General features: G+C 49.1%; 2 protein-coding genes across 3 annotated transcripts; both read left to right on the top strand.

Moving 5' to 3' along the window:
- Positions 1 to 394: 394 nt before the first annotated feature.
- Positions 395 to 5,889, top strand: Krt5 (keratin 5). Its single transcript, XM_006981879.4, has 9 exons — positions 395 to 949; positions 1,475 to 1,689; positions 2,378 to 2,438; positions 2,546 to 2,641; positions 2,760 to 2,924; positions 3,304 to 3,429; positions 3,822 to 4,042; positions 4,824 to 4,858; positions 5,223 to 5,889. The coding sequence occupies exons 1-9, from the start codon at positions 395 to 397 to the stop codon at positions 5,528 to 5,530; spliced, it is 1,782 nt and encodes a 593-aa protein (XP_006981941.2). The 3' UTR covers positions 5,531 to 5,889.
- Positions 5,890 to 16,649: 10,760 nt separating this feature from the next.
- Positions 16,650 to 20,987, top strand: Krt6a (keratin 6A). 2 transcript variants are annotated; one of them, XM_076556893.1, is made up of 9 exons: positions 16,651 to 17,225; positions 17,766 to 17,980; positions 18,302 to 18,362; positions 18,518 to 18,613; positions 18,807 to 18,971; positions 19,394 to 19,519; positions 19,662 to 19,882; positions 20,093 to 20,127; positions 20,227 to 20,987. In XM_076556893.1, the coding sequence occupies exons 1-9, from the start codon at positions 16,719 to 16,721 to the stop codon at positions 20,457 to 20,459; spliced, it is 1,659 nt and encodes a 552-aa protein (XP_076413008.1). In that variant the 5' UTR covers positions 16,651 to 16,718; the 3' UTR covers positions 20,460 to 20,987. The 2 variants fall into 2 exon arrangements, with proteins under 2 accessions (XP_076413007.1, XP_076413008.1); XM_076556892.1 differs by having other exon boundaries at positions 16,650 to 17,225; positions 20,093 to 20,987.
- The last annotated feature ends 2,852 nt before the right edge of the window (positions 20,988 to 23,839 follow it).

The raw sequence follows: 23,839 nt of genomic DNA, 5'->3' as shown, positions 1-23,839 counted from the left end.
CCTTCTAGGCTACACCTAGATCCTGTGGCAACAAGAGATGACTGCCCCCCCCCCCACACACACACTCACTGCCAGAACACCAGCGCTGCAAGGAAGGTTTATTTCTAACTGAGCAGAGCCTGCTAGGAGGAGCGTTTGCACCCCACACCACTGTGCAGGTGTGCTGGGTGAGCTCACCGCTGCCCCCCAGGCATGCCCAGCCCACTAATCATTCACAGCTCGACAGCTCTGCTGCCCGGCCCACTTCTAAGGGGATAAAAAGGGGGCCTCGAAGCGTCTAAGTCACAGAGCCACCCACAGCGTCCTGTTGAGCGCCGCCGCCGACCTCACCAGCACCTTCTCTCCCACCACCAGCGCCCAGTGCTCTCGCTCCGCTCCTCCTCCGGGAACCAGCATGTCTCGCCAGTCGAGTGTGTCCTTCCGAAGTGGGGGCAGCCGCTCTTTCAGTGCCGCCTCGGCCATCACTCCGTCTGTCTCTCGTACCAGCTTCAGCTCGGTGTCCCGCAGTGGTGGTGGTGGTGGTGGTGGTGGTAGCAGGGTCAGCCTTGGGGGTGCTTATGGAGCAGGTGGCTACGGCAGCCGGAGCCTGTACAATGTGGGAGGCTCCAAAAGGATATCATTCAGCTCTGGCGGCGGCAGCTTCAGGAACCGATTTGGCGCTGGTGCCGGAGGCAGCTTTGGCTTTGGAGGAGGAGCTGGCAGCGGATTTGGCTTCGGCGGTGGAGCTGGTAGTGGCTTCGGCTTCGGTGGTGGAGCTGGCTTTGGTGGTGGCTATGGGGGCGCTGGATTCCCCGTGTGCCCCCCTGGAGGCATCCAAGAGGTCACCGTTAACCAGAACCTCCTCACCCCCCTGAACCTGCAAATCGACCCCACCATCCAGAGGGTGAGGACTGAGGAGCGTGAGCAGATCAAGACCCTCAACAACAAGTTTGCCTCCTTCATCGACAAGGTGAGATGTGGTTCTTGCTAGAGCAGTCTACACAGGAGTAGACTCGAGTGAGTGCCAATTAGGCTTTGCTCAAACATGGCCATTGTTTCTGGTTGACTCTGTTCTGGCTTGGTGCTCCTCTTTAGTTAGACTGGCAGCTGGCAATCAGGGTCAGAGTTCCTCTCCTCCAGAGGTTGCCCCATAAGGGTGTCTGATTCCAGTAGGCTGATATGAGCTCTGTGTCTCTCATAACGGGATTGCATGGAGGCTAAGGTGTCTATAAGGCAGTCTGGGAGGCTTTCCAGCCCCAGTGAATTGGACCACACTCCAGCCAGCCACTACTGGGCTGTCTGTGCCCTGCACGAGGGACCTACCTTCCCTACAGGGAGGATGTTGGGAGTTCCGCTGCCGATTGTCCCCCACAGGTCACAGGCCAGGCACTGAACATAAAGTTTGGTGGGACAGCATGTGACAAGTGGCACACCAGTAGAGATGCCACAGAAGCCTGAACCCCAAACCCCTCCCTCTCACACTCTGCCCCTCCAGGTGCGGTTCCTGGAGCAGCAGAACAAGGTCCTGGACACCAAGTGGACCCTGCTGCAGGAGCAGGGCACCAAGACTGTGAGGCAGAACCTGGATCCATTGTTTGAGCAGTACATTAACAACCTCAGGAGGCAGCTGGATGGGGTCCTGGGGGAGAGGGGCCGCCTGGACTCAGAGCTGAGGAACATGCAGGATCTGGTGGAGGACTTCAAGAACAAGTGAGTTGTACTGTGGTGGAAAGAGAGGCACGGGGGGCTTCCTTGTACCTGATATGCTCCATGGCCAGACTGAGGCTTCTTCTGTCTTCCCGAAGCATGCACATTACACCACAAAGAAAGGCTCTAAGCCTCTGTTTAGAAAGTTGCAGCCCCAGGCTCAGCCCCTCTATAAAGCACTCACTCACCTCCCCGGGTAGCAGTGTGGGCCCGTAGCACCACCTGGTGAACGGTGCCATCCTGGAACCCTCACTCCCAGTGCCCCAAAGTTCACAGCACGGCCCTCGATAGTTTCTACTCAGAACAGGAACTGGTCACAGAACCCAGCTGTAGCCACACAGATCGGCTACTGATTCACCAGGCTGCTGGTGTCTTCTTTCTTTGTGTGTTCTTGGTGGTGTTGGAGGACTCAGGAATTCGTGCACCCCGAGCAAGTGCTCTGCCGCTGAGCTGCACCCCGACTCCTACAGGGTCATTGCTGAAACAAGTGAATAATAGTGATACTAGGATGAGTATTTGGCAGGCAGTTTCCAAGAAGGCAGCATATCACAGCATAAGGACTTGCCCAGGGCTCATGGTGCCCCCTACTTGTCTGCCTGTGAGACGTGAGCAAGCTCACAGTGACTGCAGCAGGAGACTCTTTACCTGGCCCTTGTCATCGGACTAATACTTCCTGTCCCTTTACCCCCAGGTATGAGGATGAAATCAACAAGCGAACCACTGCTGAGAATGAGTTTGTGATGCTGAAGAAGGTGGGTGTGGTGAAGAGAACCCGTAGCCCTGGGCTATGCTCTCCTGGGGGTGGAGCCGTTCAAGGCAGGTGCATGTTGTTGGATGGCAACCACCCCTGTTTCCTTAGGATGTGGACGCTGCCTACATGAACAAGGTGGAACTGGAGGCCAAGGTTGATGCCCTCATGGACGAGATCAACTTTATGAAGATGTTCTTTGATGCGGTGAGCAATTAACCTAAATTTCTCCTGTGGGTATTTTATTATGATACAATAAATGGGAGATTTGAATGGAACTCATTAAATAACAGGATCAGGTGACTAACATCAAGTGTCCCTCTAGGAGCTGTCTCAGATGCAGACACATGTCTCAGACACATCCGTGGTCCTGTCCATGGATAACAACCGCAGCCTGGACCTGGACAGCATCATCGCTGAGGTCAAGGCACAGTATGAGGATATTGCCAACCGAAGCCGAACAGAGGCTGAGTCCTGGTACCAGACCAAGGTGAGTGCCTGAGTGAATATCCCCTGAGTGAGAGGATGCACCTGTCTAAGGATGTCTAGGATTCCAGACCATAACAATGCTAAGGACAGGACTCCCAGGACTACTGAGGCCACTTGGGACACATTGCAAAGTAGCCAGCTATCTATTTTCCACAAAACCCCAGGAACTTGGGAAGCATTTCACAGCAGTACCTTTAGGAGGACTGAGACTCTCAAGAAGTTACTTAAGAACAGCACCATCTTGCAAAGGCCCAAACCAGCCCCAGACCCCAGAGGACTCCACCACTGACCACCTCTCGACAGTCCCTGCCCGTGGGGCTTGGGAAAAGTGCATCCTACCCTGTGTTAGCTGTGTCTTCCTTCTCTTCCTGTGTCATTAGTATGAGGAGCTGCAGCAGACAGCTGGTCGGCATGGTGACGACCTCCGAAACACCAAGCATGAGATCTCGGAGATGAACCGGATGATCCAGAGGCTGCGATCTGAGATCGACAATGTCAAGAAGCAGGTAGGGCGGACTTAAAAGAGGACAAAAGAAAGCCCTGGACTTAGGATGAGAGATCTCTTTTGCTTTGCATTTGACACACGTGTGTACACACACACACACACACACACACACACACACACACACACGCACACACGCACACACGCACACATACACACACGCACACACACATGCATGCATACACACATGCATGCATACACACATGCAAGCCCTCACGTGTACACACCGCTGGAACAATTCACAATGTTGCCATATTTCACCACTCATAACAGCCAGGATGTACTGAGTTCTTTCTAGGGCTCCAGGCTTGGTGTATCTGACTTAGACGCTCACAAACGGACAGTCTGGGCAGCTCGGCTTCTGCAGTGTCCCCACCGCTCCTTTTCTCCCTACAGTGTGCCAACCTGCAGAATGCCATCGCCGATGCGGAGCAGCGTGGAGAGCTGGCTCTCAAGGATGCTAGGAACAAGTTGACCGAGCTAGAGGAGGCCCTGCAGAAGGCCAAGCAGGACATGGCCCGGCTGCTGCGCGAGTACCAGGAGCTCATGAACACCAAGCTGGCCCTGGACGTGGAGATCGCCACCTACCGCAAGCTGCTGGAGGGCGAGGAGTGCAGGTGGGCAGACACCATGTGCCTGACGTGGCCTCCCCTTTGAGGAAGGAGAGTTTGGTGAAGAGTGCCAGATACACACACAGATGGCTGAACATCACCCTCGTTCAGTCTGGCATGTGGGCGTACCATGGGCTTTGGTGCCGTTGGCTCACTCCCCATTCCTCTCTCTTGCCCTCTGCCCCGCCCCCGGCACCCCCCCCCCCGGCACCCCCCTTCCCGTAGTCAACCAAGACCCTCAGCAGATGTGTCCTGCACCGTGTCCTCTTTCTGCTTTTGCTCATGTTCTTTTCTAGACCTCGGCGTCCACGCCACACTCCTTGTCATCCTTCTTCTTCTCTCTCTCTGGGAAGCCTTTCGTGGCTACTCCAGTTGACCTAAACTCATTTCTTCTGGGTTCTCAAACTACTGTGTTCTTCAGTTTTTTTTTTCTGGCACAGACATTGCTAACTGTGAGGTTCCTTCTGGCTGGAGGTCTCCTGCACAGTGGAGGCTCCTAGGGCAAAGTCTGCTTTATGCATATTCATGTTATCGCTGCTGCTTACTCACACCTTCCAGAAACTGGGTGGAGGAGAATGGGAATTAGGATCTTCCTTGGACAGCCCAGCTCTGGGCTACGTCCTCTTCACTGGGGACAGTCCTTCCAGGGAGCGTGATCTTTTCTAACTTACAGGAATTTAGAGATAGGCAGGTGCCTGGCTTTGGTGTGACCCTGACCATGACAATGACAGCCTTGATGTTTTGGAGGAGAGATTTTTCACTCCTACCCCCACTTTTTGTCTTTCAGACTGAGCGGAGAAGGAGTTGGACCAGTCAACATCTGTAAGTAACCTAGAGTGTCCACTCAGAATCCATCTGTTTCATTACCAGACAGTGAGAAGCAGGTGGTGGCGGGATGGACACAGGCAGGGACATGAGGTGGACATTGCTCCATCTGGTCTCCTATAGGATCCACACATATTGAGCTTTGCCCTTAATCCTTGCCTCTACCAAGCACCGGGCCCCAAGCCTGGTCTCTTATGTCATTAGTTTTCTGTCGGGGACCCCAGCTGAATAATTTAGTTCTTCTGGCTCGTTCTGCTACTTTGTAAACAGGTCAGGTATACATTCTACCCCAGGCGGGATTACACATGTTAGCTGTGTGGAATAAATCTGACAGACCCGTCTCATTCCTCCCCCTCCACAGCTGTGGTGACCAACAGTGTCTCTTCCGGCTATGGAGGAGGCAGCCTTGGCTTTGGCGGTGGCAGCGGCTTTGGCGGTGGCAGCGGCTTTGGCGGTGGCCTTGGCAGCGGTCTTGGCGGAGGTGGAGGCGGAAGCTACTACTCCAGCAGCAGTGGAGGCGTTGGTCTGGGTGGTGGTCTGAGCGTGGGGGGCTCCGGCTTCAGTGCAAGCAGTGGCCGGGGCGTGGGCTTCGGCAGTGGTGGGGGCAGCAGCTCCAGTGTCAAATTCGTCTCCACCACCTCCTCCTCCCGGAGGAGCTTCAAGAGCTAAGAAGAGCCCGCTGGAAGACCCTGGCCCTCGTGGGCAGCCCCCAGCCCATGGAGACCGCTTCTTCTAGGCGGTCAACCAGGCCTACTCTTTCTGGAGAGTAGTCTAGACCACACCTACTGCAGAACCATGTGCTTTGGTTCCCAGGAGGGAATGAATCCCAACCTCTGGCCTCCCATGCCATAGTTTACATTTTGCAGCAAGTCCATTTTTAGGTACCTGTAGATGGTCTTCGATGACACAGGCATCCAAAGTTTTCCAGAATGTCAGCCACCAAAACAGAATCCCTACCCTGACACCCACCTTAATTCTGGTTCTGACTTCCTCCAGAGTGTGTTCAATAAAATGCTTTTATAATATAAGCTTCTGAGTAGAGTGGTTCTCTACAGGTCTACAGTTATCCCAGAGACAAGGTGGGACCTGTCCAGGTGCGCTCGGTTTCTTTGATGATTCCCCGGGGGTACAGGAGAAATGGGGAGCGGCACCAAGGGTGGTCCACAGGTTCCAAGAGGCAGGGAGGAGGTTGCAGAAGCTCAGACAGTGAGGCAGTCTCCACAAGGCACAAAGGGGGGTGTCCACCGAGTCACACTCGGGTTGATTTTAGAGCGCAGTGTTGAAGGGGGAGCTTTTAAGGCAGGCTGGTTGGTAAGGAACGGATGGCAAATGGGCTGGACTGAGGTTGGTAAATGAAGACTCTGTTGGCACAAAACTCCAAAGGACCTAAAAGATGCTGGGATTTTCCAACATCACGGGCCCCAAGAGGGTCAACGGGCATTTCTTGTCAGCGTCAGGGATCTAGTACTTCACGGCTCACCAAGTGGCACTGGTGATTTACCTGAGATGGCAGGACCTCTGAGGGTGACATTCTTAGGTGAGCTCCCTTGCACTCGCCATGAGCGATTGTGTGAAACAAATCCCTTTAAGGATGTCTGGGAAGCCATGCTGTGAGCCTTCAGAGGTGAAGGCTGTTAAAGGAGGCACTGAGCAGAGTGTTGGGAGCCAAATTCATGAGTGGGGTGGACTGGATGAGTCAGTACCTTCAGCAATGTTTGTTGTAGGTACTTCATTGCTATGACCTTAAGGCTGTGGAACTCTATTGTACGGAACAATTCATCCTTTCCAAGTATAAACAGAGGCCCAGCTGTGTTGTATGGAGAAGGTGGAGCCATCTCTGCTTCCCTAAGCAGATCCCGTGAAGCAGAGCATCAGAGCGTCTGCTTCATTTACACTGGGAAAGGAAGGCTCATGAAGTCCACTCCTTTCAAAAAGTTTTTAAGTGTCAAAGACTTAATCTATTGGCTCAGACTCAGGTATTTTAAAAGATGATGTGCTTGTGGGGGCATTTAGGAATCATTAGTTGTGATGAGTTAGAGGAGGTAGCTGGTTCTCCTTTGGATTCAGTCCCCCAAGGCTGCAGGGGCATCCTGTTTATGTCTAGTAGGACCCTCATGTAAAAGTGTAATTGGAACTCCAGCATGGACTAAGGAAGGCCATGAAGTTTTGTCATCTGGAGTATTTCAGCAGATGTGAATGTAATCCATAACCTCTGTGGTAGAGGCCTGAAGCCATTCGGCACACTTTTTGATCTTTATGCTGTATAAATTCTTTCAGAGTCGCTGAGATTTCTACTTATATCAAATTGTGGAATCCTGTTTCATTACTCTGCCTCCCCCAATTTCAACTTCTCTCCCTCACCCCCAATCCCAACTCTTTCATCTCCCCTAAGTTCCAACTCCTCTCCCTCCCCTCCCTCCTGTTTGTGTATGTACTATGGGTAAGACTGGAGACTTCATGTTGATATGTGTCTTTCTCTGGAGAGCCCCCTGTCATTATTACCAGGGTGGGAGGCTGCTCCCACAGAAATAACTGCATCATTCCTTGGTTTGCCTCTATAGCCCAGGGGAAAAAAGGGTTTTTGTTTGTTTGTTTTTGTTTTTGTGGGTTTTTTTGTCAATTCGCCACAGAGGCCTGGCAAGTATTAGTAGCAGCCAATGGATTTTACAGGGCCTGTTGGAGTGTGGCATTAGCATGCCACATTGTAACACTCTTCCTCCGTGAAAGCCACAACCCAATGGGACCATTTACCGCAGAGTTTATCAGTCTTTTCCTTGCACACTCCGTAAAGAGAGGGCTGTGCCAGCCTGAGACATGCAGCCAACAGCCACAGGGTAAGGGACCTTCCACCGAGCTTAGCGTCGGTCCTGGTTTACAGTAGAACGGGCAGACAGAGCTTAACGTGGGACATGCAGATAGTTCTGGACAGAGACACAGCACCCAAGAATAATGAGGGACCCAACCCTACATGCCTCCTCCTAAGTGATCATTACTGTGACTTCTGATTCAGACCAATGAAATCTATAAAGTGGAACTTACAAAGGTAACCCAAAGCAACAGAGGCCCGTGTGTAAGCTTGCCGCACACTGCATGCAACTGCAGCTCACCAAGGCCACATTGCCACGTGAAGTGCACGCTGCAAGCCAGACTGCAAACCACAGCGAGAGACAGAAGACGCTGCGGTGGTGAAGTCGGGGGAATGACAGTCCAGGAGGGAAAGTCACTGCCCCCATCCCGAAGACTGTCCTAGGCCTCACGCGCCTAATGACCTTTCAGCTGTGAGACCCCTGCCCACCCGTGGACATCTGTAGGTATTTACTCAAAGCCGATCAGCTGTGAGACCCCTGCCCACCCGTGGACATCTGTAGATTTTTACTCAAAGCCAAACACACGAAAGGCAACGGCCCTCCTCACTCAGCAGAGAACTGAGCCCGCAGAACAGAGAGACAGACAGACAGATAGAGAATTCCAGTTCACTTTAGTGAGTTTTACCTCTAGGGGCTCTACCAAGTTTGTATAGAGAAAAGGCCAGAGGGAAAAAAAAATCCCCTCATGCTTCCAGCAGGGGGAGCAGAAATGAACTGTTTTTGAAACCATCAGAGTTCTATTCTTTGGTTGTGAGAATAAACAGCTATAGAAGATGTAACACATGTGGGATGGGAATTCTGGAGAACAGGACTAGAGGAATGGACAGAAAAAAACCAACCAAACAAACAAACCAAAGTACAAAGATCTCTGAATGCTCACTGATAAGAGAAACAAGTCACTCTGGTATAAATGCATTAGTGAACTTTTAAGACACATCCCTGAATGATGAATAAGTGATAATGCATAATCAGATGGCAAATAAGTATAGGTTAGCCGCTCGATATCACAATATGTCAGAGAAGTGCAAGAAGACACCACTATGTGCTGGTCAAATGGCACCAAACCCAGAACCCACTCGGTGCTGGCAGGGCTGTGAAGGCAGTCGCGGTTGGAGGTGGTGGAGATACAAAATGGTCTAGCCACTTTGGAACAGACTCTGGTAGTTTTTTACAAAATTGAAATACTTGCACCAGAAATCTAGCAATCATATTCCTTGGCATTTGCACAAATGAGCTGAAAATACATGACAGTACAAGAACCTCCACTTGGGCTTTTAAAGCAGCCATATTCCTGAATACCAAACTACAGAAGAAACCCTGATATCCTTCAGAAGGTGAACAGACAAACTGTGGTATATCAAGAAAATAAATATTATTCAGGATTTAAAAAGAGCTATCAATCCATAAAAATACATGAAGACAACTTAAATGTACATTACTAAATGCAAATAGCTGATCTGAAAAGGTTATGATCAGAAGCATCTGATAGCTATCTATCTATCTACCTATCTATCTATCTATCATCTACCTATCTATCATCTATCTATCTATCTATCTATCTATCTATCTATCTATCTATCTATCTATCTATCTATCTATCTATCTATCTATCATCTGTCTATCATCTATCTATCTATCTCTCATCTATCAGTCTATCATTTTTCTATCGATCTATCATCTATCATCTAATGATCTATCTATCATCTATCTATCTCTCTCTCATCTATCAGTCTATCATCTATCTATCTATCTATCTATCTATCTATCTATCTATCTATCTATCTATCATCTAACGATCTATCATCTGTCTATCTATCTATCTATTTATAATCTAATGATCTATCTATATATCATCTGTCTATCTATATATCATCTATCAGTCTATTATCTATCATCTAATGATCTATCTATCTATCTATCTATCTATCTATCTATCTATCTATCTATCATCTATCTGTCTGCCTGTCTATCCATCATCCATTGAGCTATCTATCATATATGTATCTGTCTGCCTATCTATAATCTATCATCTATCTATCTATCTATCTATCTATCTATCTATCTATCTATCTATCTATATCATCTCTCTCTCTCTATCTATCTATCTCTATCATCTATCTATCTATCTATCCATCTATTATCTGTCTATCATCAATCAATCAATCAATCAATCACTCTATCTATCTATCTATCTATCTATCTATCTATCTATCTATCTATCTATCTATCATCTGTAATCACATTTTGGAAAAAGACTCAGAAAGCTAAAAGGTCAGTGGCTGACAAAGACAAGAAGCAGAAGGGGTAGATAAGGGAATCATGGGATTTGGAGTTTAGTCAATTTTCCTAGATTAATGAAATTCCATCATTGCATATTCTTCTGGACTCAAAGAAGAGACAACGGCAGGGTTGGCCCAAACACTAACTGTGCACTTGAGGTAATGACATTGTGTCAGGCAGGTTCATGCACTGTAACCCTCACACCACCTGGCTGGAGGGTGAGCATGGTGGGGCACACTGCTTCGTCTTGTTATGAACCAAAAGTTGCTTTAAAAAGGGAAATTTACTTTCAAAAATGGTGTGATGGCTTTTGGAAACTCATGTGCATGAATTCCATTTTAAGGTATCCAAAGTGAATATTTATGTTCTTAGAAATGCTAGTGTGCTCAAATCTCATTTAGTCAAGGGAATCCTAGCTGGAAATATCCCAGGAATTTATGAATAGGAATGTGTTAACCAAACCATGGCATACTCATACATCTCTCAGCTACGAAGCACAATCAAAAAACATTTTGTTAAATGAAAAAGCTAATACTAATATACTAATATAATAAATTCATATATAACACAATATAAATATATACTGTATGGCTATTTTGTGGAAAAATCAAATGTTTTCTTGGAAGGGGCCCAAAGAAATTTTTGGAGTAATGGGAATAAATATTCTATGTTTTGCTGGCTTATAGGTTATAGAGTATGTGATTTTATCAGAATAATTTGAGTTCCGCACACTTAAGTTCTGTGCATTTCTTTACATGTAAATTATACCTCAGCAAAATGTGGTTTTAAAAGAAAGGGAAAATATTTCCCATTTCTCATTTCCGTAGTGGAGATGGGCAGAAAGAAGTGTGCTGGGAATAGAATGCAGGTTTGCCAGTCCACCGAGCGACTCCAGGGCGCAGACTTTCCTAATTGCATCCAGTGTTCCTCTTACCAGTTTAGAAAGATCCAGGCTATTTCTTTCCAGTGTCTGAGGGAGGGCAAGGACCAAGGAGAAGGAAGTAGGCCGATCCCTTAGAGGCTTAAGTTGTGACATAAGTGCCACAGACTTGTGCCAGAGTTATCAATGATCTGTCATTAATCCCAACCTCAGGCTTCAGGTGAGATCATAAAGGCAGAAGGAGCCGCTGGATGCCAAGAAATCCCAGTGCAGACAGTAAGTTCTGCTGTCTAGGGTATCTGAACTTCAGGAGCCAGGTCACTCTGCTATGAGATTTATAGGTAGGATTACTGCAGATTTGTCCCGATATGGAGCAATGACTCATCACTTTAAAAGGCCTTGTTTTCCCCAGTCTACCCAGGAGTCCAGGGTGTTATTAAGGTGTGATTCCCTAGGACAACTTCACCTGGCCACTTCCATTATGCAAGCCAGTTGCCTTTTGTATTTCTTTGGCAGACTGTTAGATTGTCCCGCCCCCTCCTGCCCACTACAATTTTGAAAGTCACACAGTCTAGTAAGGTGGATCCCGTAGGGGGGGGGGGTGAGGAAGCCAGAGAACACAAGGGGCGGGGATTAGAAGGCGGGGAAGCACTCCACCTGGAGATTGTCCTGGCCCCTCTGAGCCCTGGCTTGGCTCTTTTGAATCTTGGGCATATGAAGGAAGCAGAAGCTGCTTGGCACCTCTGCCAGGGCTCCTGTCCTGCTCGTCCAGGCAAGCCCTGGGCTGGTCTTGCCACTCGGCTGCCCCTTTCCACCTTCCCAGCCTCCCTGAGATCTTCAGTATCTCCATATTGACCAGACAGGCCACAAGCTGTCCCTTCCTTTCAAATATGTCTTCAGGCCCAAGCCCAACTCTGAACTTCTCAGTGCCTGAAACATTCAATATCACAGGGGCAAAGTGGATAAAAAAAAGAACCAAACATTTTCAAAATGTTTCTCTACATAACAAGGTTCTCTACAGATGCCAAGATCCACCGAGAAGACAATAGAGACAGCTCTACGATTATACATGCATGTGTGCTCCTCACGGCACAGGGCAATTATCAGTCCCTCAGGTGCATCTCAGACCCCTCTTGTCATTTGAAGAGGTCCAGGTCACATCTCAGTTTCAAATTCCCAGTGGGTAACGTCTGGGGTCTAGGGGTCACAGTTCAGAGGCTGCTCGGTGCTGGGAACCAAGCATCTTATGAAGCACTGTGGAAAAAATGCCCTTGCTGTGACATTGGGACTCTACAGTCGACCTGATGAAGAGACCCCACCCCACTGAAAAATTGGTTGCCAGAGATTTTAGCTGTGGTGGAAGCCACTCAGGTTTTCTGATACATGACCTGGCCTGGTGTGTTCTCTGCAAAAAGAAAAAGAAAAAAAAAGTGTGTGTGTGGGGGGGAGCACATGGGTGTGCAGTTGCAGCTACAGTGTGGACTGACGTCTAGTGTGCACAGGTGTAGGGACTACCTGACACACTGGCTGTGTAAGGCAGTCTGCTCATTCCAGGCCCGGAGCTGCTGAATGTGCCCTCACACGTGCATGTAGCCGCACGGGTGTGCCTTTCTCTTGGGATACTCCCGAAGGATGGGTTGTGGGATTCCCTGGGAACAGCATCGTCCTGCCCTGTGGTTTGTGGGTTGTGTGCTTAGTCCTAAGCCTTCCATGATCGTTGACGGGCTCCACCCAGGGAGGCTGAAAGACAAGGCAAATCATCTTGAGGCGACTTTCCCTCGGCCCAGGCTTCAACACCTCCCTCTGACCCACCTCCACGTCGGGAACAGAGTGAGCAGTGCGGGCTACCCTCTGGCCAGGAACAGGGCATTCTACATTCCATGGCCTCCCGAGGCAGTGCAGGCTGGACCAAACAGGACTCTTCCAGCACAGAAAAGAGGCTGTCTTCAGCAGCTTGCTAGGGAGGAGGCCAGCTGCCGTTGAGTTACTCACACGCTCGCTTCTTCCTCCACATAGTTGCCTGAACTATCACCCTTTGTTCTCGTCTTGTTATGAAAGGTGGCCCTTCCTCACCTGGCTCCTCTGGGAAACCAAACTGCCTGGGGTGACACTGTGGGGTGTGACTCAGGGCCACCAGGGAGGACTCCAGCAAGTCTCTGACCTTTCAGGGGTCCCTCCAGCTTAGAACTTGCATGGATACTAAAGTCATGTGTGAAGCCAGGTGTAAAGACACTTGCCTTTAACCTCAGCACTGAGGAGGCAGAGGCAGGGGTAGGTGGATCTCTGTGTGTTCAAGGCCAGCCTGGTCTACAGAGCTCTAGACCGGCCACGGCTACATAGTGAGCTCCTATTTAGAAAGAAAGAAAGAAAGAAAGAGAGAGAGAGAGAGAGAGAGAGAGAGAGAGAGAGAGAGAGAGAGAAGGAAGGAAGGAAGGAAGGAAGAAAGAGAGAAAGAGAGAGAGAAAGAAAAAAAGAAAGAAAAGAGAAAAATGGGTGTGTGTGAAGATTGAAGTCTAGAAAGTGAGAGAGAAACAGCCCAGTTCTGAAACGAGCTAGAGAACACTCAGACAAGAACGGCACCAAGGATAAAAGAGCCAAGTATGAGCTAACCCTTGAAGGCTAGTGGGGCTGAGAAGAACCAGAAATGGAGCTCCTGGTGTGGTGTGGCGTGGTGTGGTGTGGTGCTGGTGGTGGTGATGTGTGTGTGTGTGTGTGTGTGTGTGTGTGTGTGTGTGTGTGCAAGTGTGTGTGTGTGTGTGTGTGTGTGTGCGCGCGCGCGTGCACCCTCCTCCCCCTGAGTTCCCCTAGATGAAGTCACTGGAGTGAGTTCTCAGAGTGCCCCCTAGTAGGTGACCAAGGAGATTTGATTTAAAATTTTTTAAATAAAGTTACTTTATTCCAATTAACTCATAAAGACATCATACAGCTAGTTTAAAGAAACCACGCAAACACTTGCCCAGCCAAGAGGATTTTATATCAGAACCTTGGTTCTCAACCTGTGGGTCTTGACCCCTGTGGTGGTTGGAGGATTCTTTCATAGGGGTCGCCTATCAGATATCCTGTATATTCGATATTTACGATACGATTGGTAACCATAGCAAAAGTACAGTTATGAAGTAGCAATGAAAATAATTTTATGGTTGGGGGTCACCACAACACGAGGAACTTTGTTAAGGGGTGGAAATATTAGGAAGGTTGAGAAGCACTGTGTTAGAATATGCCTTACCAGTCTACCAACGGGCAAGCTTGTGTCGGGAAATCAAAGGACGCTTTTTACTGCCCATGCTCTCTGGAGCACAGGACAAGCCTGGGGTCAGAAAGAAGGCTGAGGCGACACCAAACTCCCATGGGTTCAATGACTGAAAGTGGGGTCCCTGCTGCAACTAAAGGACGTGCTTCACTTGAGAGCACCACCCTCAAACACACACAGAATGGTGCAGTCACCTGTGCTGGTCCGTGGCAGCATGTCCCGGCACAGCCAGAGGCAGTTAGGGACCCAGCAGAGGATGAGCAGGGAGCCTGGCTCCAGAGGAGGGAGTGTAGCCTGCTGGGCTCGAGCCAGACTCATGCCCTCTGACCATGAGACTCAGCTCCTGTGGGCGGTGGGGTGGGTCCTGCCAGTCCTGCTGGCAAGAAGTCTTCCTGTCCTGTCGGCTGCAGCTCCCGCAGGTGCAGGGCAATCTCCTACACACGGCTCCCAGGTCCTTGACAAATACGGCACATTCTCAGCCATAATGGCTTTGTCTCTCCCGCTGTCCTCCAAGCACACACACACACACACACACACACACACACGCACGCACGCACGCACGCACGCACGCACGCACGCACACCATACCTGTGTTCCAGTTTCCAAAGCTTCTCATGGATCCCTACGCATCACACTTCATCATGCCTCTTTCTAATAATGACACTAGCTTATCCTTGTTGAGAACATGTGTGTCACCAAGACCTTTGTGAGAACTTTCCCATCTCCACTTCACAACGCTGTGAGGGAGGTACAGTTTTCATCTTGTCTGTGGGTATAAAAGCACACACGGAGGGTTCAGTGGTTTGTATATGAGCACAGGGGCACCTGCCCTGTCTGACCCCAGGACTCATGCTCTGCACCGGGGTTGGCAAAGGATTTCCTTAAAGGAATGAATAGTGAATTCTTCCGGCTTTGCAAATCACAGGCTTGGCTGTCACGACTGAAGCAGTTCCAGACATTGAAATAGACTAGGGAAGTGGGAAGATACAGGTTGCATCAACTCACTTCTCCACCTTGCAGCCCGACCACACCTAGTACCCCTAACTCTAGAGAGCATCGAGAACCAGGGCTCCACACCATGAGAAGCACTTCTTTCCCAGAACTGGGTGGAAACACATTCTTGGTGAAGCATTGTGCAAGAGGGTGGAGGAACGGCAGCTGCTTCCGTTGTCTGGGGAAGGTATCTCTCTCCTGCCAGACACTGAGTTAGCACCTTTGAGGAGTCGGGAGCTCCCTGCCTTCCTGGATGCTGGGTCCCCAGTGTGCCAGAGAGCAGTGATTGAATTCAAAACAGTAACAGAACCTTAGGCAAGCTCTGCTCAGTATGGGAGTCGGCCTTGCCGCCCACGGCTGCTTCTTTAGCTACACGTTCTCAGAGACAACACAGCTGGAATTGTTCTCTTTTCCTCATGCGTGGTTCCTCATGTGTGGACTGGAAAGAGTGAACCTCATTCCCCTGGAAAGCAAACACAGCTCTCCTTTGAAATTTGACTTTTTCAGGAAATGAGACTAGAAAAATAAGTTGGGAATGGACTTGTGAAATCGCCACACTTGTAAGGGCACGTTTCGGAGATTTGTTGCTTCTCTGTGTCCCCTCATCTTTTTGTCCACATCCTACTAACATTACTGATTTCTCATTCTTAGAAAATGTCCAAATCGATGGTTAGAAAAATTCTGAGAATGCCTGAGAGACTGTGGTGGTCCTTTTCATTTGGGGACCTTTAGTTTAAGCTCGAAGAAAACATCCCAACACAGTGTAGACGACGACGATGTCTGTGAATGTGGAAAGACTGTTTTACTCAAGAATGAGACTGATGTGAGAGCAAACAGTGGAAGGGAGGTGCCAGGTGGATGCAGCACCACAGAAGTCAGGTGGATCTGCCTGTCCTCAGGGAGAAATCAAGTGGAGGTTAATATGCAGCACACAGTCAATGTTAGTCTTATAGTGGAAAGAATCAACCTCTCTACTCACTGGCCTATGAGAGGAGGGTTATATGGGCAAAGAGACTCTCCTGGTCATCCCAGACCATCAGCAAGAGCAGCCAGGATCTACAGAAGAATTAGTTCCATGTAGCTGGCAATTTCTAGATTGGGATGTTGGGTAAATGCCTTTACGACTTCAGGGAGAGTCTGACTGAGCTGGGGAGGGAGGTGAAGGAGGAGAGGAAAACCTGTGTGGTGAGGGGGCACACAGGGAGTGTCTAAATAAGCAGAATGAAGGGACAATTATCACAGATCAGCTCCTTGTCTCTTTTGTTTGAGATGATGACTAACTCATGACTTCAGAGATTTACGTCCAGGCTCATTGTGTTCAGATCAAGTCAAGGCTGGAAGGCAGGAGAATTTGCTCCATGACTAAAGGAAGCCAAAAGCAATCTTCATGTATCATACCTTACTAGAACTTGGGGGTGATCTCATTATTTGTAAAGCCCTGCCCTTCCCACTCTGCAAGCTCACCTTCAGGACCAAGCCCAGCCCATCTATACTATATATAAGCAGCTGCCCAGAGCCTATCACGCTCATCTGCTCAGCTCTTCCCTGCAGTCTCTCCACTTCACAGACTTCTCATCTCCAGGAACCATGTCTACCAAAACCACCATCAGGAGTCAAACCAGCCACCGAGGCTTCAGTGCCGGCTCAGCCAGAGTCCCTGGACTCAACCGCTCTGGTTTCAGCAGTGTGTCTGTGTGCCGCTCCCGAGGCAGTGGTGGCTCTGGGGCCATGTGTGGAGGAGCTGGCTTTGGCAGCAGGAGCCTCTATGGTGTGGGGAGCTCCAAGAGGATCTCCATCGGAGGAGGCAGCTGTGGCATTGGGGGAGGCTATGGTAGCCGAATTGGAGGAGGCTTCGGCTTTGGAGGAGGAGTCGGCAGTGGCTTTGGATTTGGTGGTGGAGCTGGCTTTGGTGGTGGCTATGGGGGAGCTGGATTCCCTGTGTGTCCCCCTGGCGGTATCCAAGAGGTCACCATCAACCAGAGCCTCCTCACCCCTCTGAACCTGCAAATCGACCCCACCATCCAGAGGGTGAGGACTGAGGAGCGTGAGCAGATCAAGACCCTCAACAACAAGTTTGCCTCCTTCATCGACAAGGTGAGATGTGTTCTTTCTAGAGCAGTCTACACAGGAGTAGACTTGAGTGGATGCCAAAGGCAGAGGTGGAGGAAGAGTCTTTAGGCTTTGCTCAAGCATGGCCATTCTTTCTGGTTGACTCTGTCCTGGCTTGTTGCTCCTCTTTAGTTAGGCTGGCAGCTGTCAATCAGGGTCAGAGTTCCTCTCCTCCAGAGGTTGCCCCATAAGGGTGTCTGACTCCAGTGGGCTGATATAGCTCTGGCCTCCCATCACAGAGGATTGTACAAGGCAGAAGTCTCTGTAGGCCAGTTTGGGAGCATCCCAGTCACACTGACTGAACCATACTCCAGCAAGCCACTGCTAGGCTGCCTGTGCCCTGCCTGAGAGCTCTGTCTTCCTTATGGGGATGATGTTGGGAGCTTCACTCTGGTTGGCCCTGTAGACCCAGGGCCAGGGACTACACTGAAGGGGTCTAGGCAGACAACCAGAGAGGAGGGTCACACTAATGAAGGGGTCACTGAAGAATGAAACTCATTTTCTTCTCACACTCTGCCCCTCCAGGTGAGGTTCCTAGAGCAACAGAACAAGGTCCTGGACACCAAGTGGACCCTGCTGCAGGAGCAGGGCACCAAGACTGTGAGGCAGAACCTGGAGCCATTGTTTGAGCAGTACATCAGCAACCTCAGGAGGCAGCTGGATGGGGTCCTGGGGGAGAGGGGCCGCCTGGACTCAGAGCTGAGGAGCATGCAGGATACAGTAGAGGACTACAAGAACAAGTGAGTTAACAAAAGAAGAATTCAGGTTGCTGAAGTTCATGATAATGAAGGCCCAAATCTAGACCCAGACTCCATGAATTAAGGAAGCTCAATCATAATGATGAAATGACAATTTATTGCCAAAGAGCAAGAGAATAAGACCCTGGATGGTTGTAGGAGGCGAGGAGAGAGAAAAGGAATGAATTATTCAATAACAACAAATTCATCTTTGGCATGATTTGCACATATTGCATTTATAGAAGTTAGGGTAGGGTCAAGGGCTGCCTGTGATGCCATCTACCCACTGGCTACAATGTGTCGAACCCTCCCTCCCTCTTGTAGATACGAAGATGAAATCAACAAGCGCACAGCAGCAGAGAATGAATTCGTGACCCTGAAGAAGGTGAGCTGACTAAGTCACAGGGGTGTTTTCTCTGCTGATGGAGAGAAATGCTTTGCATGTCTGGTCCATTCGAGAGAATGGTTGCCCAGGAGATGGAGGAAAATAGGCCGGGCAAGAGAGTTAACCAGATTCCATGTTGTTAACTCTTTCCTCAGGATGTAGATGCTGCCTACATGAATAAGGTTGAACTGCAAGCCAAGACAGACAGTCTGACAGATGAGATCAACTTCCTGAGAGCGCTCTATGATGCAGTAAGTCACCTCACACTCTCTGTCTCTGTCTCTCTGTCTCTGTCTCTGTCTCTCTCCCACTCCCTCTATTTTTCTCCCTCTTCTAATCTGCCCCATTTCCCTTTATTTTCTCCTGTGCAAAATGAGAGTGGGGTGTTGGGAACATCTGTAATCCTCACATCCAAAGCTGACGTTGCCTCTTTCTGTTCTGTAGGAACTGTCTCAGATGCAAACTCACATCTCAGATACCTCTGTGGTCCTCTCCATGGACAACAACCGTAGCCTGGACCTGGACAGCATCATTGCTGAGGTCAAGGCCCAATACGAGGAGATTGCTCAGAGGAGCCGGGCAGAGGCTGAGTCTTGGTACCAGACAAAAGTGAGTATTGAATGGAGGCTGATGAAGGGTATCTGGGACTCAAAATGAATCTGTAAGTCTCTGACGTCATTCGAGGTTAGAGATCTACTGAGAAGAACCTGGGATCCTGAAATAGCAAATGGACTTTGCACTTGGTGTTATGGAGTTATATTGTAGTCCAAGAATCAAAAGAAACCAGAGGTAGAATGAAGGTTGCCATAAATGGGGCCCACGCTCTCTTTGCTTGAGCTGTACTCAAAATACTGGTCCTCATGAGATTACATAGAACATTTTCAGTCCCCAAAGAACTATATAGTCCACGTTCCCCCACAGCTTCTCTTGAGGAAAAGGTATAACATCAGTGATAGTGCATGGCACTCAGAGGTGAATTTGCTTTCACATACAAAACTCACCTCAATGCTCTCTCTTCAATTGACCTTTAGTACGAGGAGCTGCAGGTCACAGCCGGCAGACATGGGGATGACCTGCGCAATACCAAGCAGGAGATTGCTGAGATCAACCGCATGATCCAGAGGCTGAGATCTGAAATCGACCACGTCAAGAAGCAGGTAGGATAGTCAGAAAAATTCAGAGGTTGCTGTCCATTGTTTCTGATCCTCTAGACTCTCAATCACTAGGAACAAAGATCTTGGGCTCCCCCTCTCAAGAGAACCACATTTCAAGTTAGTTTTTCTTACTCTCTCTGCCCAGTGTGCCAACCTGCAGGCTGCCATTGCTGAGGCTGAACAGCGTGGGGAGATGGCCCTCAAGGATGCCAGGGGCAAGCTTGAAGGGCTGGAGGATGCCCTGCAGAAGGCCAAACAGGACATGGCCAGGCTGTTGAAGGAGTACCAGGAGCTCATGAATGTCAAGCTGGCCCTTGATGTGGAGATCGCCACCTACAGGAAGCTGCTGGAAGGAGAGGAGTGCAGGTGAGGATATTCACCCCTCCCCAACCCCCTGAGGACACTTCCATGATGCCAGGCACTGAGCACAAGATGAGGGAGTACCAGCTGTGGCCACAATGGCTCCATTCAGGAACCCTCTGCTGGGATTCTCTGTGAACCATCACCAGACTGAGGGTTCCCACAGGGACCGAGGGGATGGCTCCCTGGTTCTCACCTGCTCTGTTCCTCTTCCAGGCTGAATGGTGAAGGCGTTGGACCAGTCAACATCTGTAAGTACTCTGCTTGCTGCCTCCCCTTGCCCTGTCTTGTGCCTTGCTCACTGGACAGAGTGGCTCACGGTGTCCCTTGTACCCTTCCCTCCTCCACAGCTGTGGTGCAGTCCACCATGTCCAGCGGCTATGGCAGCGCAGGTGGTGCCAGCAGCAGCCTGGGCCTGGGAGGAGGCAGCAGCTACTCCTATGGCAGCAGCCATGGCCTGGGAGGTGGCTTCAGTTCTGGCAGTGGCAGAGGCATCAGCGGTGGCTTCAGCTCCTCTGGTGGCAGCTCTTCCACCATCAAGTACAGCAGCACCTCCTCCAGCAGGAAGAGCTACAGGCACTGAAGTCCCTGCCCCCAGAGCTGGTCCCTGATCCCCAGACCCCTGGCTGCAGAGCCCTGTGCTCAGGGGCTGGCCCTGCTGGCCTCCCACCTCTGCTCTCTGGTTAGGGCTGGGGAGCTGAGTCCTTGTTGCTCCTCTGTCTGTCCCCGCTGGGTCGCCATGACTCATCTTCTGATTGTCATCCTCTGACTTCACATCACAGTTCACTCACATTTGGTGCTTCAAGTTGTATTTAGGTTTCCAGGCTCCTGCCTCCCTGGCTCTGTCTCTGATGCTGCTTGTGAAATGGTGTCCTTGTCCCTTTCATCCATTCTGGAAACCATTGTCTGGGTCCTACTCAAGAAAACCGGAGCTTTCCTTAAGTTTCCAGTGGCCTGAGAAAAGCCCAACTTCAATGTCCTGAAGATCTCTGGCAGTACCTGTGATAGCCTAAGTCAACAGTCCTGTGATGTATGAAGCCTGTGTTCATGTGACCTCTTTTCTGCTCTTTGCTTTCTTGAAATTGCTAAATAAAGCAGGTTTATAACATAATGACTTTCTTCAACTGTGTTTTTGTTTTTTTTTTGTAGCAAATTGTTTTATACAGACAGTTTGCAACCTTGAAGATAAGGCCCTTTATGTCAGAATGTATTGTTTACATTAAACTCGCCATATTCTAGAAAGCACAAAACACCAAATTTCATACAAGGATAACTCAATAATCAGAATACCTAAAACCCTATTAAACAAATGGAATCACTAATACATACGCTTAAAAAGGAGGATTATGACAGCAGCCCAGAAACTTCTTCTATGTGACTTCTGTGTGAGAAGAGTCAGGGCAAAAAGGACAGGCTTTATCCTCAAGGGAATACCAAGAGGAAGAGCATGGGGACTGGCATGAGAGAGGACAGGGTCCTGATAAGTGTGGCCAAGAGGAAGACGACTCCAAAGAAACAGAAAACAGTGCAGGGCTCCAGCCTTAGCTCCCTGGGCAGGAGGAGCCACACTCACAAACACAGGGGAAGCCAGGTAGCTATGGAAAAACTGACTGGCAGATTTCACCACAGGGCAAGCCCACGGTTCTCACAAGTCTGATCCCATCAGGGGACTCAGTGTGACAGTCACTCCTCTGCATGTCCACCTGGCTTTGAAGAAGAAATCCATTTTGCCACTTGTACTGGCTGGTTTTGTGTGTCAACTTGACACAAGCTAGAGTCATGGGAGAGGAAGAGCCTCAGTTGAGGAAATGCCTCCATGAGATCCAGTTATAAGGCATTTTCTTAATTAGTGATTGATGGGGGAGGGTCACGCCATCGTGGGTGGTGCCATTCTTGCCTGATGGTCCTGGATTCTATAAGAAACCAGGCTGAGTAAGCCATATGAAGCAAGTCAGTAAGCATCACCCCTCCATTGCCTCTGCATCAGCTCCTGCCTCCAGGATCCTGCCCTGTTTGAGTTCCTGTCTTGACTTCTTTCACTGAAGAACAGCAATGTGGAAGTGTAAGCTGAATAAACTTTCCTCCCCAGCTTGCTTTTTGGTCATGTTGCTTCTTTGCAGCAACAGAAACCTTAACTAAGACACCGTTCCCCACTTCTCAGAGTGCTGGAGCTAGGCATTGTCTTAAGATGGCAGCTATTCTTTGCAACTCAGCTGTTGTCAGGACCTGAAAGCAAAGGACATTCAAACACCCTCCCATCCAAGAGGAGCAAAGAGAGGCACTTGTTCAGAGGAGGAGACTTAGTCAAGGACCCACTGAGAAATGCAAGCATCAGGGAGTCCTGTTTTGAAGGGTGTGGTAGTCAGTGGCTTCATTCCCACTGTGAGAAAGAAAACCTGTCACCTGAGGATGAACTCCAGAGCCCAAAGCCAGCACACTGCATAAGAATATCAGCTATGAAGACATGGTCAATACTACATGCAGATAGCAAAATAGACAAAAATGAATGAGCATGGCCATTCTGCTCAGGAATGTGTGGACACATTCAACAGCTCAAACCTAAGCATCTGTGGAGCAAAGGAAAGAGCTGAGATAAAAATTGAAGGCATAAACAATGATGCAATGAAATTATAACAGAACATCCCCCAGATAGAGGAGAAAACATTGATATCCAAATACAAGAGACACTTAGAATCCCATATAAATTCGCCTAGAAGAGAACATTTCCAACTTGCCTTCTAGGTAAACCTGCCACGGCTATATGACAAAGAAGAAAGTGGAGCTCTCCAATCCTGCTAATAGTGCGCCACTGTGGACCTCAGTGTGGATACTTCTCAGAAGACTGGAAATGGGCCCAGCCTATGTCCCAGGCATACACACCAAATTATATAAGTCAGCGTATCAGAGACACCTGCACACCCATCTTTATTCATGAACTCACTCTAGATGTCCATCATCTGATGAATGGATAAAGAAAACCTGGCACATATACTGTGGGATTGTAGTCAACCATAAGGAAATAAGTTATGGCATTTGGTAAGAGAACAGATGGAACTGGAGTTCATTACGAGAAGTGAAATAAGCCAGACTCAGAAAGACAATCTTTGCATGCTTTCTTGCATATGAAGAATGCACACATATATATATGCATCAGCATGTGTGTGTGGGTACATGTGTTTGTATGAGAGAGAGAGGGAGAGAGGGAGAGAGGGAGAGAGAGAGAGAGACAGAGAGAGAGACAGAGAGAGAGAGAGAGATACAAAATGGAATCGAAGGAGGAAAAGATCTGAAGGTAGAGACAGGACAATGAGAGGGCCCTCTCAACCCAGCCTCATTTCAAAGAGTCAGTTCACAATACCTAAAAACACATTTTATCTGAAGCCCTCAGCCACACCCAGCAGGATCCCAGAAGAATTCCTTAACAGGCAACACACAGTCACCACACCCTCATAAGAACTAGAGAGGGCAACAGAAACCAAGGAACAACACACCCAACAAAAGCAAGACCAGATATCGGCACCTTGAATTACAATCATCATAAACCAAGATGCCTAGATGCCAGCACAAAAACCCAATCAACAGCAGTCATGACAATGTGTCTCCACCACAGCCAGGCATCCTACCACAGTAGACCCTGGGAACGAGAACATAGCTAAAGTACTGAACAAAGACCTAAAAACAGCCTTTATGGATATGACAGAGATCCCAGAGAGGAAATGAACTGATCCCTTAAAAACCTATGTAAACACAAACAAACAGGGGAAGGAAAGGAAGAAAACACTTCAAGACCTGAAAGTGGGAATAGAATCAAGAGAGAAAACCAAAGTGAGGGAAATCTAGAAGTGAAGAATTATGGAAATCAGACAGTAACTTCAGAGGCAAACCTCACCGGCAGAATACAAAATATGGAAGAGAGAACTACAGGCACTGAAGACATGATAGAAGAAACAGATATCATGGTCA

The sequence above is a fragment of the Peromyscus maniculatus genome, chromosome 20, assembly GCF_049852395.1.
Source record: "Peromyscus maniculatus bairdii isolate BWxNUB_F1_BW_parent chromosome 20, HU_Pman_BW_mat_3.1, whole genome shotgun sequence".
NCBI classification, from domain to species: domain Eukaryota; kingdom Metazoa; phylum Chordata; class Mammalia; order Rodentia; family Cricetidae; genus Peromyscus; species Peromyscus maniculatus.
The sequence above is the reverse complement of the archived record's forward strand: the minus strand, read 5'-3'. Positions and strand labels throughout refer to the sequence as shown.